This window comes from Schistocerca piceifrons, chromosome 3 (assembly GCF_021461385.2).
Source record: "Schistocerca piceifrons isolate TAMUIC-IGC-003096 chromosome 3, iqSchPice1.1, whole genome shotgun sequence".
Taxonomy (NCBI): domain Eukaryota; kingdom Metazoa; phylum Arthropoda; class Insecta; order Orthoptera; family Acrididae; genus Schistocerca; species Schistocerca piceifrons.
Genome location: NC_060140.1, coordinates 147,650,469 through 147,676,233, shown reverse-complemented (window position 1 = coordinate 147,676,233; position 25,765 = coordinate 147,650,469). Strand labels below are relative to the sequence as shown.

At 41.6% G+C, this 25,765-nt stretch overlaps 1 protein-coding gene across 4 annotated transcripts in view; it reads left to right on the top strand.

Moving 5' to 3' along the window:
• Window positions 1-25,765, top strand: part of LOC124789399 (transmembrane protein 19) — a 106,620-nt gene that overhangs the window by 39,141 nt on the left and 41,714 nt on the right. For all 4 annotated transcript variants that reach the window (XM_047256736.1, XM_047256734.1, XM_047256737.1 and 1 more), the window contains exon 7: window positions 24,817-25,004. In XM_047256736.1, the coding sequence (XP_047112692.1) occupies window positions 24,817-24,974 (158 nt within the window). In that variant the 3' untranslated portion in view covers window positions 24,975-25,004. The remainder of the gene's footprint in view (window positions 1-24,816; window positions 25,005-25,765) is intronic.

Here is a 25,765-nt window from a genome sequence, read left to right as displayed (position 1 = left end):
ACATGAAAACAAAATACCCTCTGTAACACAAACTCCAAACTACATCATCATGAAGTTTCAACGTTCCAGCTGCAGTACTAGATGAGAAAATAATTACTGCGCATTACTTTCCAATCCTCTCTCATATATGCAGGAAAAACAAGGCTATATTTACTGGCGCTTCTAATTACTTATATGGTCTATAGTGTCCTAGATAGTTTAGCTTCTTTTGAATCCATATTATGATTCAGATATACTATGAAAGACTGTGTAACTATGTAATCTGCCACAAGGTAGGAAGCACCTCTTTAAAATTTTTGTAGTGAAAATGTAACATGCAAATGGGTGATGTAATTTTATCTGACAGTTGTTGCACTAGGATAATTTTCTTGTTATTGAAATACTATTCAGAGTAGACAATTTAATACAAGGGCTATTCATAACTTATCCTCTGATCAATATTAAAAAAAGAAAAAGTAGATAATTTTTGTATACATGCTCATACTACTTCTCCACATAGTTACCCCCAAAGTCAAACATTTGTCATACTGTGACACCTGCTTCTTTATCTCTTCATCAAAGAATGGCACTGTCTGGTGCTCCAGCTAGTTGTTGACAGCATCTATGAGCTCATTGTCAGTTGTGAAGTGTTGAGTAGGCAGCAAATCTTTCCTTTTGGGAAAAAGTTGAAAGTCCAAACAGTTGGGAGGATGTTAAGAAATTTTGAAGTCAAAAAGTCTGAGTTTTTCTTTCATTCAATTTGCAGTATGGGGTGTGTTGTGAATAAGAATGATTCCTTTGGCAGTTGTCCCATGCCATTTGTTTTGGATTGACTTTTTATGTTTCTTAAGAGTCTCATAATGAAGCTGTCATCTCTCAATATTCTCACACACTACTCTCTTGGAATCTGCTGTCAAAATCCTTTTATGATCCCAGTAAAAAAATTTTTTTTTTTTTTTTTTTTTTTTTTTTTTTTTTTTTTTTTTTTTTTTTTTTTTTTTTTTTAGGAGAACGAGTGTGCATCCACTTTGAAATGTTCCTCAGTTACGGAAGTCATGCATAGTAACCCTGTCTTGTCCCTAGTCATAATTCTGCTCATAATTTCCCCTCCCTGTACATGATAGGGTAGAAGGAAACTCAAGGTTGAATCCATTCTTTCAATTTTGTTAAATAACATCTCTGTGACAGTGCTAAAAAGGCTTGTCCTTGAAACTTGACATTTATTTTCAGAACGTTTGGCAACTTTGAACTAATGTTAAGCATGCAAAATTTCATCAACATGTTGCACAGATTCATCAGTCATATCTGATTATCTTCCTCAACCGCTTCCATCACATACATCTGTGACCTGTCTGGAATATTCTGTATGACTCCCCTGCAATACCACTCATAACCTCATCCCATACACATGACACAATTAACAATCAATCTCAATGGCATTTACTACTTTTGCTTGCAGGAAGCAAATGATACAATCTACTTTGCAACTGGCACAAGGTGCAGTAACACTGTCCATTTCAGTCACTTGTTACATACACACTGATGAACACAATAGAGATCACAAAAGTTTAATCTCAGTGCATCTTCAGTTATAGAAATATCAGTGAAATGCCTGTTGCACTGATGAAATACATTACATCATCAACGGAGGCTAAGATTTAGTTTTTAATTGATGAAAATGTTAATTTTTTTATGGATTTACTGGTTTTGTGTCACTTTAATGTTCTCAAAACTATTAGATGTACATAATTTAACAGAAATATTATTTGTGATTTATCTTGATTGTGAAGTGACTGTGAATTAAAGTAACCCTTGTTTCTGTCACTGTGAGCATTTTCATCTATCTATAATATTCATTTATCAGTTCTTTAGATTGTCGGCCGTGATGGCCGAGCTGTTCTAGGCACTTCAGTCTGGAACCGCGCGGCTGCTATGGTCGCAGGTTCGAATCCTGCCTCTGGCATGGATGTGTGTGATGTCCTTAGGTTAGTTAGATTTAAGTAGTTCTAAGTCTAGGGGACTGATGTCCTCAGATATTAAGTCCCATAGTGCTCAGAGACATTTGAACCATTTTTTGATTCTTTAGATCAGCAGCTTTGCTCTTAGAAATTGCATCAACTTTTTCTTTGATAATTCATTTTAATTGTATTTTGTAAGCAAAGCTATCTTTGTGAATAATTTTCATTTTTACTCATAATTAAATTTCATTGCTCAAAGTACTTGAGCTTAAAAGTTACATTGAAATTACATAACACAATTTTCTGTGAACCGTTCTCATATACAAAATGTTTTATCAAAGGATCAGATTTACAAATCCTTAAATCATTGTCTTTCACTGAAAACTGGACAAGTGTGCAAATTGTCACAGAATCACCAAGAACAAGCAGTGTGAGAAATGTCAACATTATTTTCATGTCAGATATTGTAATACAACATAAATGATGAAGATACTACCCATTTCTGGAGGTGCTTTAATTGCCAATGACACTAGATAGTATTGGAGAAACAGCACCTTATCTTTAAACTGTGAGCTGATTTGGCAGTAGTATAAGAAGAGTTAACATAATTGCAAGCTGCATATTGCAGCAGTGAGTTTAAGGGTAGATTAGAAGATTTGATTAGTGTCAGACCATTCGAATCAATGAAATGTTCTAAGAGATTTTGCACATCCAAGATGATAGTAACTATTTCCAATAGCTTCATTGCTTCGACAAAAGGATACAGAAAATTCAACAAGTTCAGAAACAGCCACACAGTATGGGACATAAGATGCAAGCTGAGGCTACAAAGAAAAATAACAAGAAGACAAAAAATTTCTTTTTGCTGTGTAGTAGTCCCAGGAGGGTTGTCAGAAATGGGTACAGAGTTCTTGGGGAGATAACTACCAAGTACCTAGTATTTTTAAGCTCAGTGTAGGGTTCAGCAATGTCACTCCTGATTTTGGCTCTTTGATAAAGTAAATTGGAGCAGAAGATTGTTATGATAGTAGCGATGCAGGCAACAGTTTGGACCATAATTTGAATTCTTCATCTGAGGATGAGATTAGGAACTGATAACGCTCTTTACGCTGGTGTGAAGATCTTGTCACTCTTCGAATGTTGTGGTAAGCTCTTGATGAAGCAGGCTGTTGAATTTGTTGATTCAGAGCTTTGAATATTGCTCAGAAAAAGGGGACACTCTCACATTGATGTGACTGATGCGTCATCCTTCTCCTGGTTGCATCATTCATGAAATGGTTTGCATTTTAATGGTACTAGTAAGAGGCATGGCTTATTACCAAATGTATCCAGACTGATCAAAGCAATTTGCATCCCATCATAATGATTTCCAATGTTTTCGCAAGAATTTTTATTGTAAATTCACCCTAAAGAAAGAGCTTCAGTATAAAGGTTGTTTTACTTGAAACACTACAAGCAAACTATAGTGACCAGAATTGTACAAGTCTGGCAATGACTGCGGAACAAGTACTTGCTGGACGACTGGCTGAGAGTGTTGACAGCGAGTTGTGAGAGAACAAGAAGTGGACTGGAGGAGCTCCACTGGCCTATTGTCATGGACAGGGGTGGACCAGTTAACTGTTTCAGGTATCTCTGGAAAATTGCTGGAGCAAAAGACATCCCAAAGAGCAAGCACTTGTACTTGTAAAAGTCAAAGGGAGTGTTGATGACCATAATGTGCTGAAATTCCTCATTCGGAGGGATCTGCAAATATACATAATCAAAGTCTGTCTTGGAAAAATATGCACCTTTCATGAGGAAGCCCTCCAGATGCAGCATGGTTAGGTTTTCGCTTGTGCCTGAGCATTGATCATCATTTTTAGGTTTATTGATCACCACCAGGGGTGTGGCCCAAGCACTGGTTTTGACAGGTTCAATTACCCTATCCATGCAGAGATGATCAAGTTCTTGCTTGATGGCTGTCAATAGAGAGATAGGAAGAGGTTGCATCTGGCAGAAACAGACACAGCACCCAGATGTAAGAGAGATATAGGCGTGGAACTCTGTGGGGCACCCTAAGCCAGGTTCAAACAGAGGCATGAAGGCTATAGAGAGGTCGTCGAGCTCCTGGAAGGGAACTGTGTCAGAGACGACCCAAACCTCATCACTGATGGAGAACCAAAATAGCGAGAAGGCATTGAGACCAAAAATGTTTCCAGCTGGGTGATTATCAACAAGAAACACAGTCATCAACTGTAAGGGTTTTCTGTACAGAGCATTGACTGTGAACTGACTCCCGAGAAAAACCGATCTTTCACCATAGGTGACCAACATATGAGAGAGTGGGACAAAGTCAGGGGGAACCAAGATGCACAAACACGTGGAGGTCAGTCAGACAGTTCCTGCATTTGTCTGGAAGCGAAAATCCTGGGTTGTGATCATGAGGTTGATAAACAACTTAGAGGTGGAAGGATCACCACAAGAAACAACTGCCTGAAGTTCATACACTGTCCTATGAAGCATGGGGGGGGGGGGGGGGGGGGTCATCCATCAAACTATGCTGATGGTTGATTACAAACAGTGTGCTGGTGCCCATCTCTCCCAACAACAGGTGCAGTGCACCAAGCAGTCTGGACAGTCCCCATGGGAGTGTGCCATGAAGCAATCAGGGCATGACAGGAGATCCCACTACTGCAATAGGGGGTGACAGGCTGTTCAGAGGCCATAGAGATGACTAAAACCAATAATCAGTCTACCGCTGGTGGGAAATAGACTTATGAGAATACTGCCCCTGAAGCAGTGGCTGGACCACCGCTACCTGAAATCAAAGCATGAGACTTTTTTTTGCAGCCTGTGCAATTGCAAAAGATGGTGTGATTTTAAAAATATCCTCTAAGGAAGGGTTTTCCAGTTTGAGGGCTGCAGTGTGAACTTGCAGCAGGAGCCAATTTGACTACAAAATTGTGGATCATTGAATCAGCATATGAAGTTTTGCAAGTTTGGATTGTACAAGTGAAATTGCAACATATATTCAACCTGTGCAATCTCAAAAGATTGTTTGATTTTTGAAATATTCTCTAACATAGGGCTGTCCAGTTTGAGAGCTGCATTGTGAACTTACAGATCAGGAGCTTATAGTGCTCTTGGATCATTGAACGAGCATACGAAGTTTTGCAAGCTAGGTTTGTACAAGTGAAATTGCAGCTTCTATTCAACCCTTGCAAACCCATTACCTGTGAGTGGTGCAGCTAACCAAGCAGCTTGCGGTATTTATGGAACTTGAGGATGATGCAATCACTGGAATCATTGCGAATGATAATTGGACAGCAACAAATGCATCTCCTTGAATGTAAGCACAACTAGATTCGAGAGTGGAGCCAACTTCTTTACCAAGAAAAACGCCCCCAAGAAGTCCAAGAAAGGAAGAGCAATTGTTTGCAAGTGGCATGTGAAACCTGAATAGCGGTGAAGTGCTGTTTCATCCACTGCAAATACATTACCCCAATCCTCTTTTACATGGGGAAACGTGGGTGGGCATTACTCCAACTGGGAAGTGACCACAGCTTGGATTGGTTGGGGACCCTAAACCAGTAAGCAATCTGACAAAAGTTGTTGGAATTGCTATTGCTGTTGCTGAAATTGCTGTACAACTGCTGTTGTGAAAGCAGCTGCTGGTGTTGCTGTTGATGGTCCACAAGTTGCATGATCTTGGCGTCCATGAAATGCCACTGACCATCCCATCCTCATCACCAATTATAGCGACCAGAATCAGACAAGTCCAGGTGGCTGGCCAACTGGCCGAGAGAGTCAACAGCGAGTTGACCAAGAAAAACAGGTGGACGGCCTGAGAGAACAACAGACATTGGAGACAGCATGACAGAATAACAAACTCAGAGAGCAAATTAAGGTCAAATATTTAGATGTAGTGAGTTCAGAACCAAGATAACAATGTTAATAAGATCTATATGGTAATACAGAGAAATCACAACTGATGGATGGAGTGGCTGCACTGCTGGCTTTAAAGGGTAGTTGCAAGCCCTGACAGGCTGGCTTGACAGGTATGGCCTATGGAAGCACATATCAGCAACTGCAGCCCCTGCAATTGCAGCAGTACCACCTAGCAACCACCGTTGATGTCCATACTGTCTGGCGGGTCTTCGTTGTCACGGGCCGGGATACCAAACAAACCAGAATATTGCACCTTGGACAAGGTCATGGGTTTTAAAGAAAACATCATCTAAGTATCAGAAACCTCATTAATAAAAGGATAAACTTCTAATATCCCCATACAAAAAAGAAATAATGGGCCAATGAAACAAAAACCTCACATGGAATGCACTAAAACATGAAAAAATTCATCTTGATAGACGCAATCTAATTTTGTATTGCTATAGAACCAATAAGAGGAAAGGGACCAGGTGGATAAATATGAAAAAAGTAGAGTAATTCACAGATCTTTTAGATTTATAAAACTGTGTTCAGTAACTCTTATAGTTGTTCACAACAATGAATCGGAAAACACACAAGCTTATATAGTACTGACAGTTTACAGGCCTTCATTGGGAAATATCATAAGCTTCATAAAGCAGTTACAGATCATTTTAATAAGGTGACGCAGACCTAACTGGAGAATTGTTGTTTGTGAAGACATAAATGTTGATTTTCTATCAGATAGTGTTGATAAAGTGTAACTGGAGTTGTTGGTGTCCAACTTTGAGTTATATTCCACAGTAAAATTCCTTGTGGTGATTGAAGGAGATAGCACAACAGCCATTGGCACTTTGTTTTTAAAAATTGCAGTGATTTAACTGTATAATCAATTGCCATTCTGTTCTTTAACGATAACGATTAAAGGTTAACAACAAAGTAAACTGACATGTTAGGTTCGTATCGTAGAATAAACATACTGTATCACAGGATCATAAAAAGTGAGTCAGTCACAGAATTAAGAGAGAAATTGCGGGAAGGATGCTGATAAGAGATTTATAAGGTAGACAGTGTGGATCGAAAAGTTAACTATTTCTTAAAGATGTTCCTACAACACTTTGAGTAATGTTTTACCCTAAAAGATATGTGTGTTAAAATGAGGAGGAGAAGGTCAAGTGATTGATAACTCATGAGGTTAAAGTATCTTGTGCATGAAGACAGAGTTCCCCCTAGTTCAGAGGACAAGCTGCAGCCAAGAGTTGATTCACCAATACCACTGTAGTGTAGGGCTTGAATGGAGTGGGGTCTGGCCTGGAGGTTGTGCAGATGTGAGCTTGTTATAGCTATAAACATTTATTAAACACAGCAAAATTCTTCAACAATTTAGAAAAATAAAAAAATGAACAACAGTGAACTCAAGTAGCTTGCCCATCTACAGTTCTTGAGAAAGTGAGCACCAAACAAATGTAGAGTAATTAAAATTACTTTCAGTACAATAGTAAGCCGATCTGATATTAGATACCAACCCACTGACAGCAAAATTGGGGCCAGTAACAAAACAGTTTACAACTCATAATGTTTGGCCTTTTTGCCCATAAAACACAATAAAGTGTGAAATAAGAAAGTCTTCTCTCCTCTCCTGCAAGAGAATCCAAAATACTCTAACTCAATAAAGATGTATAAACAACTTGTGGCAAACTTAACCAAACCACATGTGTTGCAACATTTAATATAGGTCATAGGCTGTGAGACATGTGTCCTTTATTCCCTTGGCACTATTACATCCATAATCATTACTGTGACTGGTGTCAGAAACTGAATAATTACAAAAAGCTCCTTAAACCATTGCAGCAGCTTTCCTATCAACTTAGCCTCTGCTCTACCCATCTTATCAAAGTTCCTGGTGTACATCAGGACCCACTTTCTAAATGGAAGGGGGTTTTTCCCTGGTTGTATTTGTGAGAACCTTGTTCTTGGGCAGCCAAAATATTCTTCTGGGCCCCTCTCCCTGATTTCCATAGATGATACCAAACTGGACAATCAATCTTTGATTGACCACAAATTAGGAAGTATGGAGTTAATCATAGAAGCAAACATTAATCCTGCCAGTGTCTCTCTACGTGTCTCGTGCTTTGCTGTGTTAAAGGCGAACATAAACCATTCTAGAGTCTCATCCCAGTATGTAACCTGAATGATGATGTGCAATGAATGCTGCCTTCAGGTTGTGGTTCACTCTTTCATCAGACAATGGGTTTGGGTAATATGGAATCATAGTTGAATGCCTAGTTCCTATTCCAGAACAAAATTCCTTAAAGACTCTGGAGATAAATGCCCTGGCATTATCAGAAACTAAAACATGATAAGATCCAAAGGTACTAAAAACTCTTCAAGCGGTATATCACAGATTGTGTGATTGCCACTCTGGTAGGAAACAGCAAGAGAATCTTGAAAAGGCATCAATGCAGGAAACAGAGGTCTTTCTACCAGCTTTGAGACCAACGTGCTTTGTGTCATATCCTGAGGAGGTTTACTAATTTAACATATCTTGCATCCCTGCACCATCCATTCTTTTCCATATGAATTCCCTGTGGATTTTGGCACATGTTTTATAGATGCCCAAGAGTCCACCCACTGATGACTTGTGATAATAGATAAATAACATAGGTGCTACTTCCATGAGCACCTCAATCCTGGGCAGATTGCTACCCCTTGTATTACAATACAGTGTACCATTTATCAAATACAGCCAGTCCACTGCCCCATGTTCAACTCTCTGTCTGATCGCCGTTAAGGACACATCCTGTTTTTTACACTTGCCTATATCATTGAAAATATGTAGGATTCAATATAGGATTCATCCCATATTGTTTACCAACCAGTTCTGGTCAATTACTTTGTTTTCTTCCGAACACCTCTGAAACCCCCCCATGAACCATGGACCTTGCCGTTGGTGGGGAGGCTTGCGTGCCTCAGCGATACAGATGGCCGTACCGTAAGTGCAACCGCAACGGAGGGGTATCTGTTGAGAGGCCAGACAAACATGTGGTTCCTGAAGAGGGGCAGCAGCCTTTTCAGTAGTTGCAGGGGCAACAGTCTGGATGATTGACTGATCTGGCCTTGTAACATTAACCAAAACGGCCTTGCTGTGCTGGTACTGCGAACGGCTGAAAGCAAGGGGAAACTACAGCCGTAATTTTTCCCGAGGACAAGCAGATTTACTGTATGATTAAATGATGATGGCGTCCTCTTGGGTAAAATATTCCGGAGGTAAAATAGTCCCCCATTCGGATCTCCAGGCGGGGACTACTCAAGAGGACGTCGTTATCAGGGGAAAGAAAACTGGCATTCTACGGATCGGAGCATGGAATGTCAGATCCCTTAATCGGGCAGGTAGGTTAGAAAATTTAAAAAGGGAAATGGATAGGTTAAAGCTAGATATAGTGGGAATTAGTGAAGTTCGGTGGCGGGAGGAACAAGACTTTTGGTCAGGTGATTACAGGGTTATAAATACAAAATCAAATAGGGGTAATGCAGGAGTAGGTTTAATAATGAATAAAAAAATAGGAGTGCGGGTTAGCTACTACAAACAGCATAGTGAACGCATTATTGTGGCCAAGATAGACACAAAGCCCATGCCTACTACAGTAGTAGAAGTTTATATGCCAACTAGCTCTGCAGATGATGAAGAAATTGATGAAATGTATGACGAGATAAAAGAAATTATTCAGGTAATGAAGGGAGACGAGAATTTAATAGTCATAGGTGACTGGAATTCGTTAATAGTAAAATGGAGAGAAGGAAACATAGTAGGTGAATATGGATTGGGGGGAAGAAATGAAAGAGGAAGCCGCCTTGTAGAATTTTGCACAGAGCATAACTTAATCATAGCTAACACTTGGTTCAAGAATCATGAAAGAAGGTTGTATACCTGGAAGAATCCTGGAGATACTAAAAGGTATCAGATAGATTACATAATGGTAAGACAGAGATTTAGGAACCAGGTTTTAAATTGTAAGACATTTCCAGGGGCAGATGTGGATTCTGACCACAATCTATTCGTTATGAACTGCAGATTGAAACTGAAGAAACTGCAAAAAGGCGGGAATTTAAGGAGATGGGACCTGGGTAAACTGAAAGAACCAGAGGTTGTACAGAGTTTCAGGGAGAGCATAAGGGAACAATTGACAGGAATGGGGGAAAGAAATACAGTAGAAGAAGAATGGGTAGCTCTGAGGGATGAAGTAGTGAAGGCAGCAGAGGTTCAAGTGGGTAAAAGACGAGGGCTAATAGAAATCCTTGGGTAACAGAAGAAATATTGAATTTAATTGATGAAAGGAGAAAATATAAAAATGCAGTAAATGAAGCAGGCAAAAAGGAATACAAACGTCTCAAAAATGAGATCGACAGGAAGTGCAAAATGGCTAAGCAGGGATGGCTAGAGGACAAATGTAAGGATGTAGAGGCTTGTCTCACTAGGGGTAAGATAGATACTGCCTACAGGAAAATTAAAGAGCCCTTTGGAGAGAAGAGAACCACTTGTATGAATATCAAGAGCTCAGATGGCAACCCAGTTCTAAACAAAGAAGGGAAGGCAGAAAGGTGGAAGGAGTATATAGAGGGTTTATACAAGGGCGATGTACTTGAGGACAATATTATGGAAATGGAAGAGGATGTGGATGAAGATGAAATGGGAGATAAGATACTGCGTGAAGAGTTTGACAGAGCACTGAAAGACCTGAGTCGAAACAAGGCCCCGCGAGTAGACAACATTCCATTAGAACTACTGATGGCCTTGGGAGAGCCAGTCATGACAAAACTCTACCATCTGGTGAGCAAGATGTATGAGACAGGCGAAATACCCACAGACTTCAAGAAGAATATAATAATTCCAATCCCAAAGAAAGCAGGTGTTGACAGATGTGAAAATTACCGAACTATCAGTTTAATAAGTCACAGCTGCAAAATACTAACGCGAATTCTTTACAGACGAATGGAAAAACTGGTAGAAGCGGACCTCGGGGAAGATCAGTTTGGATTCCGTAGAAATGTTGGAACACGTGAGGCAATACTAACCTTACGACTTATCTTAGAAGAAAGATTAAGAAAAGGCAAACCTACGTTTCTAGCATTTGTAGACATAGAGAAAGCTTTTGACAACGTTAACTGGAATACTCTCTTTCAAATTCTGAAGATGGCAGGGGTAAAATACAGGGAGCGAATGGCTATTTACAATTTGTACAGAAACCAGATGGCAGTTATAAGAGTCGAGGGGCTTGAAAGGGAAGCAGTGGTTGGGAAAGGAGTGAGACAGAGTTGTAGCCTCTCCTCGATGTTATTCAATCTGTATATTGAGCAAGCAGTAAAGGAAACAAAAGAAAAATTCAGAGTAGGTATTAAAATCCATGGAGAAGAAATAAAAACTTTGAGGTTCGCCGATGACATTGTAATTCTGTCAGAGACAGCAAAGGACTTGGAAGAGCTGTTGAACGGAATGGACAGTGTCTTGAAAGGAGGATATAAGATGAACATCAACAAAAGCAAAACGAGGATAATGGAATGTAGTCAAATTAAAATGGAATGTAGTCAAATTAAATCGGGTGATGCTGAGGGGATTAGATTAGGAAATGAGACACTTAAAGTAGTAAAGGAGTTTTGCTATTTAGGGAGTAAAATAACTGATGATGGTCGAAGTAGAGAGGATATAAAATGTAGGCTGGCAATGGCAAGGAAATCGTTTCTGAAGAAGAGAAATTTGTTAACATCGAGTATAGATTTAAGTGTCAGGAAGTCGTTTTTGAAAGTATTTGTATGGAGTGTAGCCATGTATGGAAGTGAAACATGGACGATAACCAGTTTGGAGAAGAAGAGAATAGAAGCTTTTGAAATGTGGTGCTACAGAAGAATGCTGAAGATAAGGTGGGTAGATCACGTAACTAATGAGGAGGTATTGAATAGGATTGGGGAGAAGAGAAGTTTGTGGCACAACTTGACTAGAAGAAGGGATCGGTTGGTAGGACATGTTTTGAGGCATCAAGGGATCACAAATTTAGCATTGGAGGGCAGCGTGGAGGTTAAAAATCGTAGAGGGAGACCAAGAGATGAATACACTAAGCAGATTCAGAAGGATGTAGGTTGCAGTAGGTACTGTGAGATGAAGAAGCTTGCACAGGATAGAGTAGCATGGAGAGCTGCATCAAACCAGTCTCAGGACTGAAGACCACAACAACAACAACAACAACTCCTGAAACATGAGAGTCCATCCTCAGTGACATTGTTGGCTCCTCTTGACTGTCTGATTTCAGATTGAAAAGCTGAAATTCATGTGGTCTATGTGGAAATTCAGCTTGTGCATCTAGATGTGCCAACACACAGTTAAGTGTCTGATTGTCCATCTGTAACTGAAAGGGTTTGTGGTCTAGTTAGAATCTAAATTTCTGTTAAGGCTTCAAGGTCATAAATAGAACACTTGTTCTCAAATGGGGATACCCCTCTAGAGGAATATGGTACTGGTTTTCTCCTCTCTGGATATTCTTGAAGCAGTACTCCTACCATCGAGGCATCAGCTGGTACAGTGAAGTATGGTATGGCTAAAAGAGGAGCCTCTATTAAGGCCTCCTTTAACACTTCGAATGCGGCTTGTTGGTACTCACCCCATTCAAATTTGCAACCTTTTTTCTTTAATTCAGTCAGTGGCCAACCCAACTGCACAAAATGCAGCACAAATTTTCTAGAAAAAATTAACCGTCCTGAGAAATATTGCTATGTCCTTGGCATTTCTTGGTGCAACACATTCTCTAATAACCTTAGTACATTCCAGATCAACCCCCACTTCTCCCGGCAACACAATACCCCCAAGAAATGACAAATCAGAAAATTCAACCGTTACCTTTTTGGGTTTATCTATTAGTCCCACCTTTGTAAGGCATGTGAAAACTCTTCTGAAGTGTTCCTTATGTTCCTACCAATTCTTACTAAAAATAATCAAATTATCAAGCTAATGGTACACAAATTTGAACTTGATATCTGAAAACAATGTGTGTAAGAGCCGGGATAAAATAGCGATGGAAGTTGTGATCCTGAATGGCACCCAATTAGACTCAAATAAGTTCTAATCAATGGAAAACACTATTGCACTTCAATTTCTCAGCTACAGGAATTTTATAATATGCCTGATTCAGATTGAAAGTAGTGAAAACACCTGTATCTGTGAGCCAGCCAAAATGTATGCTTGTCTGATAGTGGTTTGACTCAAAGGACAACCTTCTTATTAAGTTCCCTATAATCTACTACAAGTCTTGATGTGGCAGATGGTTTTGGCGCGAGAAAAATGGATGCTGAATATGACAATGTGAAAGGGCTGATAACTCCTTGCCCCAACAACTATTGATTAACCTTTTTAATTTTTCCATGTGCAGTGGTGACAATGATATTGCGTTTGCTTCACTGGCACTCTCTGTCACTTCAGAGTAGTATTTAATTAAGTTATTAAGCTCTAATTTAACAGTCAGCACATCATCAAATTCACTGAACAATTGCTGTAATTCTGCCATCTGACTTGGTAATAAATGTCTAGTTGCACCACACCAACTCCCCCTTCACACTGGTGTACCACAGCTACAGGTACATCAAAATGTGGTCAAAATGAGAATGTCCTGTTCCTAGAAAATTGGAAGATGAAGTGACTGTGTGCCGAATTAGAATTGGCCCTATGCTCTTAATTACACGAGACCCCAGAATCAGTTCTGTGGATAGTCCCTCCACTACCCTTAGTTTAATTTTCCGTGTAAAATTCATGAATTCTTAACTTAGTGACTGCCTATCCCAACATCTGCAAAGTGCTTGAATTGTCTGGTACATACAAAGTGTCATCTTTGTTCAACTTCAACTATCCTCATCCCATTTGCTGGGTGCAAAACGACTTGTCCGTATGGGCTGGCACGATAGTAGCAGCCAGTGGGAAGCAGCATACGCTGAAGACGACATGGGGACATGTATTGAGCGGGGGTGACAGGATGGAGGAAGGGGGAATTGTTTGATGTCTTTCCAGTGTTTCAGTCTCATTGATTGGTAAATAAAAAATCTTCTTCGAGTATTACTTACAGAAAGATAGAGTTCTGCAATTCATTTAATAATAGAGATGTATTTTTTTGGTGAATGGAAATAAAATAGTTTGATGGTAGATTTTGTGGCGGTGTTCGTAGCGACAAACACTTGGCTGTAGAAATGGCTTACGAAGTCACCGCCACACTTTTAATAGCGGGCCGACCGGTCCGCTGGAACAGTAAACAGAAAGATGAAAGCCCAAACACTCATATTAAATAAAAGTCGGTACTTATCTTTTATTAATGAAGATACAGTAACACAATAGTGAACTCGGTGTCTACAGAAATCTGTCTAGTTCGAGTCGGAGCGGCTAGGTCAGCGTCGGCTGACGACAAACAACAACTCTGCTGCGATGAACACACAACTGACTACCAAGTACACAATTCGGTGGCGAGTATACAACTGAGCGGCGAATACAGAACTCCTAGCGCTCGCGACTCCAGCGCTTAAGAAGCCAGAAGCCAGCGGTGGCGCGCGCAGACTTGCGGCGATTTCCTGTATCGCTGGCGCTGCTTATACGGACGGCGTCCGGACTTTGATGCTGCCAACCTTTTGGCAGCGTGCTCGGGTGGCATTACTGGCTAGGACATAACACTCCTCCCCCCCAAATCGCCGCACCGTCGTTGAATAATGACGTGGCGAGCGTCGACGGCGGGGGAGGGGTCTGGCCGCAGGCGTAGCAGAAGAGACCGGGGCGGAGACTGTTGTCGGTGGCAGTCCCCGGTCCGCACCCCAGCATTGGCCGCGCGGGGCCTCGGGAAACACCGACTGAAAACCGAGGTCAGGGTGCACGCCTGTGACCACGGGCGCAGCTTCTGGTACTGGACGCGACGGGGCGTCGGGACCCACGAAGAGAGGCAGCGTCTCCTGACGCTGCGTCGACGGCTGCTGAGTGGGCGCCGGACAAGGCGCTGCGGTGTCAGACTCCTTGGGGGTGCCCAAGGAAAGCGGCTGCAGGACAGGCTGCACAGCCACCGCTTGGGAAGGCGGCCCGGCTGAGGGGTCGACGTCCATCAGCTCCGAAGGCGGTGGCGACTGAAGAGGGACCGCAGGCGCTGGAGCGACCACCTGGGGCGCTCCCGAATGAAGCTGCGCGGGAGGCATCAACAGGACGGGCTGTCGGCATGGTAGCGGCGACGGCTGCTGCTGCTGCCCCGGGGGCGGCAGTGAAGTCGGAAGGCGCGGCTGGAACCTTCCGCGGACCAAATCTGTGGACAAAGAACGAGCGGCAGAATCCGGGCGGCCAGCGCGGCGCAACTGGTTCTGATGCCTCCTGTGCATCCCAGTAGCACCTTGAACAGTTTAAAAACCGTGACCCTGCACACTTATCACGGTACCACGTTCCCAACGACGGCGACCGTGATAAACTCTGAAAAAAACGGCGTCGTTGCGCTGAAAATGCGTGCGATGCTCAGAAGCGGCGGGTCGAGCTGGGGGGTGCAACAACCGTAGTAGGGTGCGATGACGACGGCCGTGGAGAAGCTCCGCAGGCGATGGGCCGTCGCGTGGCGTGGTCCGGTACGACGACAGGAACGTGATGAGGGCCTGCTGACGAGAGTGCGTAGCACGAAGGCGGTCCATATGATCCTTGAATGTGCGTACAAAACGTTCCGCTGCACCATTCGATTGAGGGTGGAACGGCGGAGTAAGAACATGGCGAATGCCATTGGCAGAACAAAAACTTTCAAATTCAGCAGAGGTAAATTGTGGACCATTGTCAGACACTAAAACTTCCGGAAGACCCTCAATACAAAAAATTGAAGTCAACGCCTGTATAGTTTGTGCAGACGTTGTAGACTGCATGGGCACAACAAACGGAAAATTACTAAATGCATCTATCACGATGAGCCAACGAGAATTCCAATATGGACCAGCGAAATCAATATGTACTCGCTGCCAGGGACCGGCAGGGCATACCCACTCAAAATAGCGTTGAGGCGGAGCAGCTTGGTGTTCGGCACACGTCGAACAATCTGTAGACATCTGCGTAATCTGCTTATCAATGCCGATCCATGTACAATGACGGCGGGCAAGCTGCTTGGTGCGGACCACTCCCCAATGACCTTGATGCAACAAGTCGAGGACCTTGGATTGGAGCACTTGGGGAACCACTACACGAAGCTGGTCATTCTCGGTGCGTAACAGCAAAACTCCGTGCGAAACAGACAACAGATGACGTTGCGGATAAAAGCGACGAACCACAGGATCCGATATGTCCTTTGCCTTGGACAGCCAACCACGTTGAACAAAACGTAATAGTAAACTCAGATGAGGATCCGTAGCTGTCTCACGTGCCACCTGACGATAATCAATCGGAAAATCCCGGAGGGATTGATGCTCATCGGCGTCAATCTGATGGCAAGAGTCGTCAGAGGAATCGAAGACATCATCTGCAGCAATCGGCAATCTAGAAAGCGCGTCAGCGTTTGCATGCTGAGCTGTAGGGCGATACAGTATCTCATACTGGTATTGTGATAACAAAAGAGGCCAACGTTGTAGTCTCTGAGCTGTCCGCTGAGGAACTGGTTTAGACGGATGAAACAGTGACGTCAGGGGCTTGTGATCTGTTACTAAATAGAATGGTCTACCATAGAGGTAGTGATGGAATTTTGTGACACCGAACACAATAGCCAACGCTTCCTTGTCCAATTGGCTATAATTACACTGAGCTTTGTTTAGCAATTTAGATGCGAACGCAATAGGACGTTCGGTGTTACCGACTCGGTGAGACAACACAGCACCGAGGCCGAAAGAAGAGGCATCACAAGCTAACACCAGAGGCTTGTTAGGGTCGTAATTGACCAGACAACGATCATTCAATAAAGCCTCTTTAAGCTGCTGAAAGGCTGATTGGCAATCAGCTGACCACACAAACGGAACATTCTTACGGCGGAGACGATGCAACGGTGCAGCAATCTGTGATGCATTAGGTATAAACCTAATAGAATACGTCAATTTGCCAAGAACAGCTTGCAATTCATGCAGATTGCGAGGGGCGAGCAAATCACGAATAGCTGCTAAATGTGACTGGGAGGGATGAATGCCTTGAGCATTAATAACATGTCCCAGATACTCCAGCTCCGTAAGGAAAAATGAACATTTATCGATGTTGCAACGTAGGCCTGCCTGAGACAACACTTTAAACAAACACTCCAAATTACGGAAATGTTCAGCAGGCGTCCGACCGGACACAACAATATCGTCTAAATAGGTGCAACACGATGGCACATTAGCCAGAAGTTGTGACAAAAAACGCTGAAAAACAGCTGGAGCTGACGCACAACCAAAAGGCAAACGCAGAAAACGGAACAACCCCAACGATGTGTTTATGACAAAATACTGTTGTGATTGCTCGTCGAGGGGCAATTGCAAGTATGCTTCACGGAGATCAATTTTGGAAAAGAAACGAGCTTCCCCTAACTTATCCATCAGCTCGTCCAGTCTAGGCAAAGGAAAAGAATCAACGACAGTCTGAGGATTAACTGTCGACTTAAAATCAGCACACAAACGTAACTTGCCAGACGGTGTCTTTATAATAACTAAGGGAGAAGCCCACTGGCTCGCTGAAACGGGTTGAATAACACCGCTGTTTTGCCAACGACGAAGTTCATCTTCTACAGGTGCCCGGAGGGCGTGAGGCACTGGACGAGCACGACAAAATCGAGGCTGAGCATTATCTTTTAACGTAATATGAGCGGCAAAGTTCGCAGCACAACCTAGTTCGTCTTTAAATATGTCACTGTATCGTTTACACAAATCGGTTATGCTGTCTTGAGGAACAACAACAGAATTAATTTGCAACACATTGTCTTGGATAGACAGGTCAAACAAGTAAAAACAGTCCAATCCGAAAATGTTTACACTGTCTGTAGCGCGGAGCACTGTGAATGAAACTGTATTTGTATTGCCACGGAATGTGGCTGGCACGCTACATACACCTAACACAGGAATCTGTTCTCCACTATAAGTAGCCAAAGAATGTTTTGCCGCTGAAAGTTTAGGGCGGCCGATAGCCGCATACGTAGCACTATTTATGAGAATCACAGACGCACCAGTGTCTAATTCAAAATTGAAGGTCTTATCCTGGATGCATAGCTTCACAAATAGTTTATTACACTGTCTCTGGATCGGTGCAGTGGAGGCGGAAGACACCAAATCAGCGCGTTTAGCGCGTGTTCGCTGCTTACGACATCTCGTGGGTTGGGCGGGTGGAACAACAACTCCCGCTTCACTTGCAGTCTGTACATTACTTTTTACAGCGTTTGAATTACGCTTGGGTCGCATAGCAGAGGGCTGGGTGGGTGGCTTATTGCGAACAAGTTTATTACCCACACGAACCGTGGAAGAGTCTTTAAACGCGACCTTCTGGGCGGGCTGGCTTTGAAGAACATGAATATCCATGGGCTGGGCAGCACTAGAATTGTTCTTGCGTTTACGCAAACAAACAGTCTGGATGTGGCCTTTCCTTTGACAAAAGTGACAAACCGCGTTTCTTAACGGGCAACGTTCACGAGGATGAGCAAGAACACACTTAGGGCAAGACTTAACTCTATCATTATGCACACGCGGCTGACGAATGTGTTTAACATGACGCGGCCGGCTAGCGTTTACAGGCTGACTCTGGCGGTGGGGCCGCGGGCGTGACATAACTTGCGTAGCACAGGCAATTTGGGAAATACATGGCTGATCTAACTCACACTCAGCATAGTCAAAAGTATCTTGGGCTTCAATGATGTTCATCACAGTCTCTAATGACGGGTCAGGCAACTTTAAGATAGCAGCACGAATACGAGAATCTGCAATGTTTTGCGCAATAGCGTCTCGTAACATGACATCACTGTAGGAAGCTCCACACACACAATTAAATCGGCACTGACGGGTGAGGCCCCGTAAATCTGTTAACCACTGTTTATTAGATTGATGTGGCAGTTTCTTTAATCTGAAGAACTTGAATCTGGCTGCTGCCACATGAACTCGCGACTCGAAATACTCAGCAAGCTTGCTAACAACAACGTCATAGTCTAAAGCTTCTGGCTGGGATTCCAGGAACAACTTACAAAGTAGTCGATAGATTTCCACGCCTGCAGTGGAAATTAAATAAAGCTGCCGCTCAGTACCTGTGATTTTGTAGACTGACATGTGCGCCTGCAACTGCGCGAAATATTCGCGCCATTCTTCTCTGGATTCATCAAAAGCCCGGAACTGTGGTGCTGCCTGTGCTTGTTCCTTTTGTGTTGGAGGATTAGCCGCTTGTTTGGCGATTGCTTCTACCAGACTTTGTATTTGCTGACTCTGTAACAAGATCAACTGTTGTAATTCGGCAGACATAGTGAACACAAATTAAACCAGCCCCCAAAAGTTTATCGCTATAATTAGTATAACAAGAACAAGTTGAAGCAGCCCTGCACACGAGTTCGGAAGACCTCGTCGCCAGTTTTGTGGCGGTGTTCGTAGCGACAAACACTTGGCTGTAGAAATGGCTTACGAAGTCACCGCCACACTTCTAATAGCGGGCCGACCGGTCCGCTGGAACAGTAAACAGAAAGATGAAAGCCCAAACACTCATATTAAATAAAAGTCGGTACTTATCTTTTATTAATGAAGATACAGTAACACAATAGTGAACTCGGTGTCTACAGAAATCTGTCTAGTTCGAGTCGGAGCGGCTAGGTCAGCGTCGGCTGACGACAAACAACAACTCTGCTGTGATGAACACACAACTGACTACCAAGTACACAATTCGGTGGCGAGTATACAACTGAGCGGCGAATACAGAACTCCTAGCGCTCGCGACTCCAGCGCTTAAGAAGCCAGAAGCCAGCGGTGGCGCGCGCAGACTTGCGGCGATTTCCTGTATCGCTGGCGCTGCTTATACGGACGGCGTCCGGACTTTGATGCTGCCAACCTTTTGGCAGCGTGCTCGGGTGGCATTACTGGCTAGGACATAACAGTAGACATACTTTATTATACAGGCTGTTTCAAAATGAAAATAGGGTTTTTAAGGAATTGTAGCATTTATTACATTTAACTTACAATTAGAAATAATACATCAAATGAAAGAGCAAGTATAACAGTTTTTCTTAAAAGTGTTCAGTGTGAGCACCATTGTCACACATTGAGTCGATAGACAAGTTTTTCCAAAACCTTGATCACTATGTCTATAGTAATTGTTGTAACAGCGCTGTTTCTGAAGCCAGATAGATCACCTGGTAGTGGAGACATTTACACATCATCCTTTACAAATCCCAAAAGGCAAAAATTGCATGGGGTCAGATTGTGTGTGAACATGAAGATCGTATAAAACTAGATCCAGTGCCTTGCGGCCAATCCAGTGGTCGGGTACAACGTCATTTAACCAGTCACATGCTGAGTTATGCCAGTGAGACAGTGCACGATTTTGTTGCTGAGAAACACCAGTTACAGTTGCTTTACCGAAAAAGTCAAGAGGAGTGTTGTTGTAACTGTACCATCTCATGGGGATTTGCTTACCCCCAGATACACACATTTAGGTGAAATGTTGATTCAACACTGAAGACGACACGACCCAGAAAATCTTCATCTCATGCAGCAAAATTTCGTTTGTGAAGCTGGTACACAAACAATGGTATGTAGGCTTTACAGCTTGTAACAACTGTGAATGAATGACAAGGGTGAACTGATTTCTTGGGACTACGCATGACAGACTCTCACTCATTCAAGATGTTTTTCATTCATTCTTGGTCGTTCCATACTGTTCCCGTTGCGCATGGATATACAAACAAATCTGATCGCGTTGCTCTTTCATTTGATGTGTTATTTATAATTATAAGTTGAATGTAATAAATGTTACCAAGCCTTAAAACCCATATATTCATTTTGAAACACCCTGTATATTACTTTATTTTTACACAATGTGATCTTGTTAGTGTTTCATAGATTGCTTTTGCACATAATCAAGGGTTATTAATCTAAAATTGAGGCTGTAGAACATTGTCATTGAAACTTCCTGGCAGATTAAAACTGTGTACCGGACCGAGACTTGAACTCGGGACCTTTGCCTTTCGTGGGCAAGTGTTCTGCCAACTGAGCTAGACAAGCACTGTGGTGTCACCGCCAGACACCACACTTGCTAGGTGGTAGCTTAAATCGGCCGCGGTCCATTTAGTACATGTCGGACCCGCGTGTCGCCACTGTGTAATCGCAGACCTAGCGCCACCACCAAGGCAGGTCTCGTGATACGAGAGAGCACTCGCCCCAGTTGTACGAGAACCTAGCTACCGACCAGATGTACGAAGCCTTTCTCTCTCATTAGCCGAGAGACAGAATAGCCATCAGCTAAGTTAATGGCTACGAACTAGCAAGGCGCCATTAGCCATACAGTGATTGAACTTAAAGTCTCCTGTGTATCGTCAAGATCGATGTACCACAATGATATTAAAGATAAGTATTAATCCTGCTCCGTACTTTTCTTCCTAACATTAATTACGTATCCTGTTCCAGTACATCACGCCCGTCTGCGTTAGTCTAGCGTGCATTTTCAGCCATCTCAACTTCACGGTGTCGGCCCAGATACCGACACAACAAGCACGACTCACGCCCCGTCGTCACAGCTTTAATTCCGCCAGTACCTCGTCTCCTATCTTCCAAACTTCACAGAAGCTCTCCTGCGAACCTTGCAGAACTAGCACTCCTGGAAGAAAGGATATTGTGGAGACATGGCTTAGCCACAGCCTGGGGGATCTTTCTAGAATGAAATTTTCACTCTACAGCAGAGTGTACACTGATATGGAACTTCCTGACAAATTAAAACTGTGTGCCAGAAGGTAGGAGACGAGGTAGTGGCGGAATTAAAGCTGTGAGGATGGGGTGTGAGTCATGCTTGGGTAGCTCAGTTGGTAGAGCACTTGCCCGCCAAAGGCAAAGGTCCTGAGTTCGAGCCTTGGTCTGGCACACAGTTTTAATCTGCCAGGAAGTTTCATACCAGCGCACACTCCGCTGTAGAGTGAAAATTTCATTCTAGAAACATTATCATTGTTTTTGTAGTCATATTAGTTATTAAGTAGCATAAAATGAAATTAATGATGTAGCAAATAAAGCATTTGAAAGTGTTTGTCTCCAGCTTATTGCCAGCACAGTATTAAGGGATCAAACAGCCTTTCTCCCATGAGAAATTAGTCTCACTTGTGCAATGGGAATCCTAATTTCTATACTGGTTTATATGCATCATAAAAACCTTAAAATATGCATGAAAAATGCTAAAAAATGTATGAAAAGTGTCGTAGTATTCAAGATCAAATAATAAAAAAAATGATAGTTACTGCATGCATTATATCTCAAAGTCGAACCTGTGCATATCAGAAGTAAGAGTGCTGGTCACGCGAAAGATTGGTACATTTAGAATGATGATATCATTTTCTGAATACTTTCTGGTAGAGGTTAGGAAGGGGACCTTTCTGGGATTATTTTCTAAAAATTTGAAAATGGGAATGCAAATTGTGTTTCAAGAGTTGTTTCTTCTTTGCTATTGTTGTCAGTGACAAGCAGATGCGATGCAAGTAAGTCACAGAAAAACAGCCAACTTCAAGATACATTGCACACAGAGGAGCAAACTTGGAAACTGTAATATTTTATTTAAAAAATAACATACAGTAATGATCTTTTTTGAACAGCGTCAACTTTTAATTAATACTGTTGGACCAAAGCCTCATTTAAAATTTTTTTACATTTTTCTACTATTGTAAACATAAACTACCAAGTACTGTTCTAAAAGTTAATAGGTAAGATTGTGCCTTCGATCACTCAAATCATTTTTATAAGCACAAAAGGACCATTCTGCATCAACTGAGGTAACTGGGTAGTATTCGAATTTGGGTCGGCACATAATCGTTTCTGGTAAAAGTTCACCCGTCCAATTAATAAAACTATCAATTTGGCACAAGGGTTCAAAGCCTGGGATATTGTTTAAAATGTTTTCAAACTTTTCTCTAAGTTTTCTTGGGAACACCTCCAGCAATGAGGAGTTCACAAGAATAATTTTATTGATTACCTGAATATATTCATTCATTGCCAAACCTTGAGTTTCAAGCTTTTTAATACTTGCAGGTATATGGGAAAAATGAGTGCTAATCACAGCAATGTCTTTTTTTTAATACCAGAATCATTAAAAACTTCCTGGCACTGGCAAGCTGCTGAAGCCTCTGCACTATCGAAGTCATTTACTGCCCCTCTAATGGCCTCAAAATGTTCATTGTAAAACAACATAGCGTAGAACCACGTACCCCAACAAGTGTTCACTGGTTTGGGAGGTCAAAGCGCATTTGGTAGTTTTTCTTTGTAGGTCTTGATGTGAGCAGGAGCATTTAGAAATTCATTCTTTGTGGATGAAAACGGTTTATTTACATTCACAAATGTGAAACGTATGTCTTCAGCATGGTAATATACTCCATTAGCAAACCACATCACATGAATGAAATTGGGATAAAATACTCAGAGGGCTTTTTCTGCTTTGATCATGTAGGAAGCAGCATCTCAAATAAGCACAAACACCCTTTCATCTGCAGAAGATTCTGGAAATATTTTTCTAATACTCTCATTCACAAATCTGATGATCGTAGAATGATTTACTTTTTCAAGTTCTTTGCAGGCCACAAAATAGGAAGGAGGCTCTTCTTTTAAAGCACCAACAGTTAAATTTGCAATGTAATGGCCATAATTGTCTGTAGTTTTGTCAACTAAAATCCAGATAATGCTGTCCTTGAATTCATTGCATATTTCATGCAGGACATTTATGTAAATTGCCAGTATGTAATTTTTACACAATGTTGATTCATCTGGTACACTTGGTTTAAGCAATATTTGCACAGGAAACTTTTGAGGATAGGGTTTGTAGGTTTGTGAAGAGGAATATTGCTTGCAATGAATTCTTCACTTAGATCCTTGTTAAACCGCCTTTTCAGTTACCTTTGGACAAATTGGTGCTACTGCAACTTGCTGCTGTCAGAAGTTGTTGTTGTGGTCCTTTCTTCTGCATTCCTATGATATGAAGACTTGTCTTGACTTGTAGGTCTATTTGAAACCTTTTTTTGCAGAAAATGTTTCTCTCGCAAACTTGACAATATAAAACAATTCTGTCATATGTAAATGTTCCAGGATGGTCAGCTATCCACAAAATGATGTTTCTTTTTTCAGGTGGCATGGCGCACAACACGTTACACACTACATGTTGTAAACACGTTCAACTGTGTGCTAAACTGAAACAATGGACATGTAACTAAAAGCTTGCGTAGTTTAATTGTTACAGACGCGTGTGGTATGACAGTGGAGGGGATTAACTAGGTGCGAGGGTGCAGGAGTGTTGACTCTGTCTGCCTGTTCCTGTTCATCTTCTGTAGTGATTTCACTAGGCAGTGGCCTCTCAATTGGTGATTGCATGAAGTTCTATGTCACGGTCAATCTAAGAGACTTTGAAACTAGATCGAGCTATAGACCACACATCAAAATTTTTAAAATTTTGTAAACATAGAGCAAAAATATGCATCGTCACTAGTTTTTAGTTAAAATATGCAATAACCGGTGAACAGGAGCCAAATATGCAAATGCATATAATCCTGTCTCTACTAATTTCAATCTGTATAGATGATTCTCAAGTATTATATTCTGCTTCCCTTGTGAAGGACTCTATATTACTGGATGCTAAAATTCAGGAGAAATTTAGTAATCAGTTTGAATAAAGATTTTTAAAATTTCTCTTATATATTTTATTGTTTTATGTGTCAGTAAAAATTAGTTTGAAGTGTTTGGTATATCAGTAACACATCTGATTCCATAGTATCTACATTAGTTGTTTATCAAGTCCAGTTGTTACACAGTTTGTTAACATGTTTTGCTCCAGGTCTCGATGAACGGACTGGAATTGTGGTGGAACATCCTGGCCCTGGTGTGAAGCACATAAGTGGGTATCAGTTGTTTGATAACCACAGTGTTAATCTTATTTCAAGCATTGTACTGGGACTTGTTACTCCTCCTGTAGGAAACTGGTTGTGGCCATGACAGGAAGACAACTTTCCCCGGGCTCGTTTTGTAAGTATAGTGTTGGGATTGCACTGTGAAAAAGAAGGAAATGCCATTTTGCAGTTTGATCTTCACTTCTTAACATGTTGACCTTAAATGTATCAGTAGCATAATTTCAGAAGTGATGGAAAGGGTTGGTGCAGGGTCATTTTTAGGTTTCTTAACTATTCTCTCTCTCTCTCTCTCTCTCTCTCTAATTTCTGAATTCAGAGTTATCACAGCTCCATTCATGTTGACTAAAGTTTTTAATTATACTTCAATAACAGTTTACATATAAATCAATTTAATGTCCATCAGATTTGATGGCAAAGGGAAAGATAAAGTTGTTAACAGGCTAAGTTACTTTTTCCAAGAAGGATACTGCCTTTATGTTTCTCATTGATTAAAATGATTCAGTTGTTAACATATTTGTACACATAAATATTTAGAATACTAGCTGACCCGGTGAACTTCGTACCGCCTAACAGTCAATGAATGTCGTGTTACCTTTTAGCTGAACTAATTTAGGCTTTGATGAACGTAATACAGTGATACAAAATAATATTAATATAGATAGAAATATAAAAGTATTTTATTTTGATGAATGATGATGAATACATACAGAATGAGAATAAAAATTAAAAAAATAATAATAATTAAGTTTTTCAAACACATGTCAGAAAAAAATCATTGAAAACTATGTTGTGCAGGTTGGGATACACTCTGATTAATTCATTAAGCGGATTTTCATTCAAGCACCTTGTGGTAAATGACATTCTTTGTTTTTTGGT